Source organism: Delphinapterus leucas, chromosome 17, assembly GCF_059928025.1.
Source record: "Delphinapterus leucas isolate spDelLeu-1000000601 "Yukka" chromosome 17, BTC_Dleu_Yukka2, whole genome shotgun sequence".
Taxonomy (NCBI): domain Eukaryota; kingdom Metazoa; phylum Chordata; class Mammalia; order Artiodactyla; family Monodontidae; genus Delphinapterus; species Delphinapterus leucas.
Window position 1 is genome coordinate 85,723,275 of NC_143145.1, and position 7,990 is coordinate 85,731,264.

The following is a 7,990-nucleotide window of genomic DNA, read 5'->3' on the forward strand; positions in this document are numbered from 1 at the left end:
ACTTTCTGCTTTGTACCAAATCAGCACATAATTTGCGTCGATTAATTAAAATGTTAATCCACTAAAACAGAACTGCCTCAGGTTTCAGTCTAGGGGCCCCTTAGGGGCATTATGCCATCTGGATCAGTGTTGGTTCTGGTTATGCTGGGAAATGCGGATTGATCTTTCCCTTCATTCTAAGGATTGCAGACTGTTTCTATACTTTCAGTCCATTTATAGACCAAGGAAGAACTGTGTTTTATATATGTTAATTTTCCTGTAGTGGATTGTCTAAAACAGAGCTTATATTTCATTGATACCAGGCTCATGATGTGGGGTTAGTTCTACATTTGGGAAAACATTTCTAATTAAAGATGATCAGGTGAATCTTGACACCTTAGGTCACCGTTAGTAATACTCTTGAGTTTTGTTTTTTAAATTTTGATATCAGGGTTATAATTTAAATAAATAACTTGAGTAGAAACTAATACAAAGAATGATTTAATATATTCCAGGATAGGGAACTTCTAATAATAATCGCTTCTAGAAATACAGCTTACCCAAATGCTATTTGTACTGGTTCTTGATCCAAAATAACGGCTTGAAAGACCCTCACTAAGGGAAAGTGTTTTTTTCTTACGTTTTTCTCTTTGCTGCGAGGAAGAACTTTGGGCTGTTCATTTTTTTAAAAATTGTTTGTTTTTGGCTCTGTTTGGGTCTTCGTTGCTGCGCGCGGGCTTTCTCAAGTTGTCGTGAGCGGGGGCTGCTCATTGCGGTGGCTTCTCTTGTTGTGGAGCATGGGCTCTAGAGTGCAGGCTCAGTAGTTGTGGTGCACGGGCTTAGTTGCTCCGCGGCATGTGGGATCTTCCCGGACCAGGGCTCGAACCCGTGTCCCCTGCATCGGCAGGCGGATTCTTAACCACCGCGCCAGCAGGGCGGTCCCTGGGCTGTTCATTTCCATTGAACTATGTCCTTTATTTTGTACTTTGTTCCTACTTACTCCCGTTGTCATGATGGTGCAGATCAGCAGCTGTACAACGGACACAGAGGTTAAAGGATTTCCCCATGTGTTTAAAGCCCTTATTAAGAACTTATGCTCAGAAGTCACCGCTGACTGTCATCCTTTCCATCTTCTCAAAGGCGCACAAAGGCAGCCTGCTGTGCTTTAAGAGTGTTGAAACATTCGAGGAGAGTGAAACTGTCAGTTAAAAGCACAGAAAAAACCCAATACAACTTGGGCACCTGTTTATTATAAAGATTCGTGAGCCTGGAACTTTTTCAGAAGTTCAACTAAACATTAATATTTCAGGTAAATTATCATTAATTTCAGGCTTTTGGGAAAGAATTTGATGAACACTTCGGGAGAGGAGGCTCTAAGCTCCCTGGCATGAGGCTCCAGGACTTCCGCAGCATCACCAGCTTGCTGCTCGGGAGGATGAGCAGGGCCTCGAAGGTGCCAGGGAACCTGAAGGAGTGCTCGCCCTGGATGAGCAGCTTCAGGGCGGAGTTCCTGAGGGACGAGCTAGAGGTTCCTGGTGAGTTCACCTCGCGGCGGGGGTGGGCAGGAGGGTGCTTGGAGGAGAATCGTGCTGCAGCCGGCACTTTTGATTCTAAGATGGTGAAATTGGGATCTTGACAGTTTTCTTTCTTTAAAAAGAATTTTAAATTCCACATATTCTTCATCATTAGGAAAATCTATAATTACTGTGAGTAGTATGCTTATTAAACGTCTAGTCATATTCTTGGTTAAGACAAGTGCTCAGACGTCCACCTACTAATAACGGTAGCTGGTAATGTCCTCTGAACCTACCCGCGCATGGTAGGAACTGCAGCATCTGAGAAGTGCAGTAAAACGCGGTGTGCCTGCACACTGCTTTGTGGGGCGTGCGCTGGTCCCACCTAAAGCAGCGAGGTGATGGCACACGACGTGCCGGCAGGAGGGATGCTAGTGGCACTGAGGACCCGCCCTGTCTTCACCGTGGAATTTGCCAGACCAGGTGTTTCACTGTGGTCACTTAGGTCCTTATTCCAGTGGGGAGAAAGGGATTTGGAGAAACAATTTCCTTTGTTATAATTAACAGCTGTGCATCACATACCATGAGTTTCAAGAAAACCACCAAAAACAGAGCCTCCTGACATGCAGCTTGACTCTGCTGGAAACAGCACGGGTGCTCGCCCGGGGCGCTGCCGTCCCTGTTTGCCTTTGTCTGCTCCACCGGAACGGGAAGCGGCGTCCGCTAGCCTGTCAAACTGAGAAATGGCAGCATTTAAAAAAATACATCCAATGAAAACTTCGAGTTAAAACTCCCCTCCTGTTAGACCAGTGGGTGTGTTTTAAATGCAGGGTGCAGCCTCTGAGTCAGGCTTCTGTGGTTTGTCCCAGGTCAGTACGATGGCAGAGGGAAGCCGATGCCCGAGTACCACGCCCGCATCGCCGGCTTCGACGAGCGGGTAGGTGCTGGGCGTCAGCTCCTCAGGTTCCAGGAGAGGCAGCTCACTCCCCATGTCGGTCTCAAGCGCACGGGGTTCTCTGAGGGTTGTGTTACAAGTTTTCTGATGGGAATTTACTGACCTTAATATAATGTTTCCAGTCTTTCAACATCAGTCATGTTTAAGGACCTAGTGAACTCGAAGAATAAACTGTGTGTGTGTGTGTGTGTGTGTGTGTGTGTGTGTGTGTGACAAACGTACGAGTCTTAAGTGTCTGTAGCAAGTGGACATGTCGTGTGTGGCTTGTTCCCGAGGACGCATGTTTATAAGCACTTCACTTGTCACCGGGAACCTGGCACCTCTTGGCACTGCAGCCGGGCAGGAACAGGGACCAGGAGACTCAGTGCCCTCGCTTGTCCTTTGCTCTGTTGCCCTCCTGTGTCCCTGGAGGGCGTGCCCCAGGCCTCGTTTCCCGTCTGGTGATGAGACACGGGCCCATCTGAAAACGCTGTTTCGTTTGACCTTTAAAGGTGAAAGTGATGGCCTCGCTCAGGAGACCAATGCGCATTGTGGTCCGCGGGCACGACGAGCGCGAGTACGCCTTCCTGGTGAAGGGCGGGGAGGACCTGCGGCAGGACCAGCGCGTCTGCCAGCTGCTGCAGGTCATGAATGGGGTGCTCGCCCGCGACGCCGCCTGTGGCCAGAGGGGCCTGCAGGTGACCACCTACCGCGTGGTGCCCATGACCTCCAGGTGCGCAGAGCCCCCTGCAGGCGATGGGGGCGCAGGGGGCACAGGACCGGAAGGGGTTTTGTCGGGAAGGGGAGGAGGGGGTCCTGTGATGGTTCGGGTTCTAGGTGTCACAGGACAGAGGCCAACAGCACAGACGCTGCTCAGCCTGTGATGTTCATCCTCGTGGAGAAAGGGAAGAACTGTGTTCTAGAGAAGCGAGGGCAGGGGTGTTCATGACTGTTCTCTCCTTTCAGGTTGGGGCTAATTGAATGGATCGAAGGCACCTGCACCTTGAAGGAACTCCTTCTGAGCAGCATGTCACGGGAGGAGAAGGCGGCCTACACCAGGTGACCTGGAGTCCCAGGGCCCTGCCCCGGCCCTGCCCGGCCGCCCCAGCCCACAGGTCACCTCCACCCCGCCTCCAGGGACCTGAATTTTCAGGCCCTTTCATTGGCGCCCTTGGCCGCCGCCTGGCCTGTACTTCAATCTGCCTCTCCATGGGTGAACAAAGGAAATGGAGTCCAGGGTTCTAAACAGTAGTTGCATATATTTTATCACAATTTTTAAAAAAGGATTAACTTTGGGGAAGAAAAGACTCTTTGAGGAAAATAAAACAGCAAGGTTAGCAGCTAACATTTAATTATACATTTTCTGTGGCACTAGTCTCAGTTCTTAATGTGTATGAAGTCATTTATTTATTACAAAAAGCAAGAAGGTGAGTATCCTTGTCACCTCTGTATAGACGAGGCAGCTGAGGCTGGAGAGGTGAGGCTGCCCCGGCCTGTAGGGGGCGCAGGTGGGTGAGCAGGTCCAGGTCATGAATCAGGTGCTTTTTCTGTTTTCCTTTATCCTTTTTTATTTTCCAGGTTTCCTACGATGAGCATGTTATTTTTCAATCAGGAAGTTTTAAAAAAAAAATTTGTTCCTTGTTTCTGTAAAGAAAACTAAGGACAGCATGGCTTACAGCCGTTTTGAAGCAAGGGTTGGCACGTTTGGGGGACCATCGTTAGGCTGGCGGGCGAGGAGATTCTCCTTACTGGACTGCTGCCCCTTCCTGAGAGCGCCTGCGCAGTAGTTGCTACGTGGGGCAGTGTTTACCAACTGTTACTTCCATTCACTTGAGTCTTTTGCCTAAAGTTGTTCCTGCAGCCCCTGCAGGACCGGCACCCTGGGGCCAGGAGTCCGCCCTCTCGCTTGTGCTTGTGCTGACACACAGGGGGCCCGAGCCACTCGCACAAGTGACCTTCCCGGTTCCCACGGCCCCCGCCCCCCGCCTCCCACTTGTAAGATGGGAGAGAGTGAAAGGCATCCGGTAAACACAGGTGTCCAAGGAGTATAAAGTGCTTTTCACATATGGAATTGTATACATTACTTCCCACTACCTTTTTAAAACAAGGCACTTCAAGCCCCCATTCCTAAGATCATTGCTGTTTTTTTCTTAATTTACATGTTGCAGTTTTCCAACCTAAAGACTTTTATCCGGTTGAAACTAGGAGAGAATTTAGATGGAAATGGAGTGGTCTCTTTGTGAAATTAACGTAGTAGCAACTCAGAAAAGATTCACCTTAAGGGATTTAACTACTAAGTAACATATTGTGAAGTTGTTCTGTCTTTAGTGATTATTATTATTATTATTTTTAAGGAAAATTGTTAAAACTTTTGATGCAAACGCAAAAGTGGCTAAACATACAAGTAACACAGTGTTTCCACCTGTCCCCACACTGCCTTTTGCCTGTGAAGCATTATTGAAAACAAGCTTTTCAAATTCAGTTCAAACCCATCGTCATTTAAGAAGATACTTTTTGGCACTTACTGTGGATTTTGTCTGTGTCTGCATACTGGAAATGGTTTAAAAGAAAAAAAAAGCGTGGCAGTGTTTAATGACAGAAGCAGACAGGCTGTCTTCAACAAGTAGCTTGTGGCCATTTTGCTTCTTTAGTGATTTACGTGCTTTAAACAAGTTGCACGTGGTGCTGTCCTGCTGCGAGGGGTCCCGCCCAGGGTCAGGCGTGTGGGACCTTATGCCTGCGTCGTCAGCTCATCTTGTTCCTGTGTGTGAAGTGGGACGTTTATTGTATCTGGTGGTTCTGCTCGTGAACTTTTGCACAGGAGATAGCCATGGTTCTTGAGGAGTGATTAAGAATGGATAATGGCGTGTGGAAATCCTAGACCCAGAGTAGCAGGAGTTCAGTGCTAATATTAAATATGATTAAAGTCACGTTTATTTTCCCTGACTCTTCACTACTTTTCAGTGAATTCCTGGTGATGTTTGCCTCTGAAATCAGCAACCCTGGACATCTTCCTAATGCTGATCTCTCTTTCCCTACTTGTTAGTGACCCCCGGGCACCAGCGTCTGAGTATAGAGACTGGCTGAGGAGGATGTCGGGAAGGTGTGACCCTGGGGCCTACGCGCTCATGTTCAAGTATGTGTTGCACCGACCAGTTCATTCTTCTCAAAGTTGCGTATTCACTTTTGTTTCTTAGCAAGTGTTGCCTCAGATCATCAAAATCTAGCTGTTGTCTGATATTCGAGCTTCAATATAACACAGAGGTTTAAATTTCAAGTCATGAGAAGTTCTAATCGGACATTTCCTATTATTAAATCATAGGGGAGCTAGTCGCACTGAAACAGTCACATCTTTTAGAAAAAGAGAAAGTAAAGTGCCGGCCGATCTCTTAAAGTAAGAGTATTCCCGACTTTGCTCACGGGGGCTGGGGGCGGGGGCAGAGGGCAGAGGCCACACGACTGTCCCCCTGCAGGCGGGCCTTCCTGAAGATGAGCACCGGCCCCGAGGCCTTCCTGGCTCTCCGCAACCACTTTGCCAGCTCCCACGCGCTCCTGTGCGTCAGCCACTGGATCTTGGGCATCGGAGACAGGCACCTGAACAACTTCATGGTGAGCTTGGAGACGGGCGGCGTGATCGGGATCGACTTTGGACATGCTTTCGGATCAGCCACCCAGGTGAGTGTGCCCTTCTCCACTCTGGGCTGGAGTTGCCCTTGGGCTTTGCGATCGCTCTGCATGCAGTCGGTTTGCATGGTCGTTGACGTTGTCATTCTTGTGGAAAGGGAAAATCTCAGCTGTGTTTCAGCCTCGTGCAGACAGGTTGTGGAAGGTGTGCTGATAGATTAGATAATCGGAGCTAAGAGAAACGTGCTCCTGTAAAAAGGTAGGAGGTTCTATGAAGCCCCGTCATGGAAACATCCTGCGTGGATGTGAAGCACACCCTCCCTGACATCAAGCTCCAAATCTCCTTCTCCATGGCCGTGTCATTGCTCGTGGGCACAGTGACTTCACACCCGTGTGGCAGGAGCTGGTGTGCTCCCAACGCGTGAGCGACAGCCGTGGAAGGGCCCTCCCTCGCATCCACTGCTTCTCACACGTCCTTTTCTCTGTAGTTTCTGCCGGTCCCTGAGCTGATGCCTTTCCGTCTGACTCGCCAGTTCATCACCCTGATGCTACCACTGAAAGAAACGGGGCTCGTGGGCAGCACCATGGTGTGTGCGCTGAGGGCTTTCCGCTCGCGCCCAGACCTGCTCACCACCGCCATGGACGTGTTTGTGAAGGAGCCGTCCTTTGACTGGAAGGTGCGGTGGTCTCTTCGCACTTTGTGCCTTTGTTACAGCGTGCCTGTGATGGACCCACATCTCCTGTTACCTGGTGGGAATGTGTCATGTTGTGTTTATTACTAAAATACTTACTGTTCTGTACAGCACTTTCTCAGAATGAACACTTGGGATCATTTGGCTTGGCTTGAAAATCAGATGAGACGTTCCTTTTATTTGGAGGAAACTGACTTGAGAGTATTTTTAACCCTTTGGTGATGGTGGGTTTGGTTTCTCTGAGAAAAGTTTTAGTTTAAAATCTGTTCCACACAAAGTCTTCCTTGATCATAAAGACAGATAGTGCTTTCTTAAATCTCAAGGGTTCTTCACAATACTGCCCCCAAAAGGGAGCACAGCAATGGCACCCTCCACAGGGAGGGATACTTTAAGCCTAAGGGTAAGACCCTCACGGTCGTGGTCACTGTTATTGGTGCTGCCGTGAGAGTTTGCATGAAAAGCTGCGGCGCCCTCCCCAGTTAGAGATTCTGTTTATTTTAAGATCGTTACTTGGTGAATCTGTGTGAATGTGATCATGTATACTGTTAAGCAGAGGAAAAAAATCATGTTCCTTTCCTTTAGAATTTTGAACAGAAAATGCTAAGAAAAGGAGGATCATGGATTCAAGAAATAAATGTAACTGAAAAAAACTGGTATCCCCGGCAGAAGATACATCATGCCAAGAGAAAGTTAGCAGGTGCCAATCCAGCAGTTATTACCTGGTAAGACGTTATTTGTGGAAGAAACAAACACACACCAACACACTGGCGTTTCCGGAAGAATCAATGAACACCATGTGTTTATCCTCGGCCTGTGGTGTCGGCACTGACAGACGGAGGGCCACGGCCTGAGGAGGCCGGCCTCTCCACCGCCCTGCAAGGTCCTAACTCTGGAGCCCTTCCCAGTCTGCCTGGGGTCCCTGCACCGCATTCCTAGACGGTTGCATGAATACCTTTACCTGCCCGAGGAGATTTAGGTTTTAAACTTACTCTTGTCCTTTTTCAGGACGAATGGGACCCTGGCGGCACGGCCCCGAGGTGCGGAGAGCACAGCGGCGGCTCGTTAACGAGTGTGCAAATCGGGTTACCTTTGACGTAGCTTTCCCATTTTTCTGGTTGAGGTCTAAAACAAACAGGAATTTGTAGAAATGATTCACAAGAAGGAAAAAAAGTTGGACTTTCCCATTTAATTAACAATAAAAGGCTGTCTGTGGTCAGTTGTTTTTTGACAAAGGTGCCAAGACCATT

At 48.6% G+C, this 7,990-nt stretch overlaps 1 protein-coding gene across 5 annotated transcripts in view; it reads left to right on the plus strand.

The window, feature by feature from the left end:
* PRKDC (protein kinase, DNA-activated, catalytic subunit) overlaps nt 1-7,990 on the plus strand; it is a 165,728-nt gene that overhangs the window by 139,514 nt on the left and 18,224 nt on the right. For all 5 annotated transcript variants that reach the window (XM_022556817.3, XM_022556820.3, XM_022556821.3 and 2 more), the window contains exons 77-85: nt 1,310-1,514; nt 2,363-2,430; nt 2,940-3,160; nt 3,394-3,486; nt 5,474-5,563; nt 5,750-5,821; nt 5,901-6,102; nt 6,540-6,728; nt 7,326-7,465. In XM_022556817.3, coding sequence (XP_022412525.1) covers nt 1,310-1,514; nt 2,363-2,430; nt 2,940-3,160; nt 3,394-3,486; nt 5,474-5,563; nt 5,750-5,821; nt 5,901-6,102; nt 6,540-6,728; nt 7,326-7,465 — 1,280 coding nt within the window. The remainder of the gene's footprint in view (nt 1-1,309; nt 1,515-2,362; nt 2,431-2,939; nt 3,161-3,393; nt 3,487-5,473; nt 5,564-5,749; nt 5,822-5,900; nt 6,103-6,539; nt 6,729-7,325; nt 7,466-7,990) is intronic.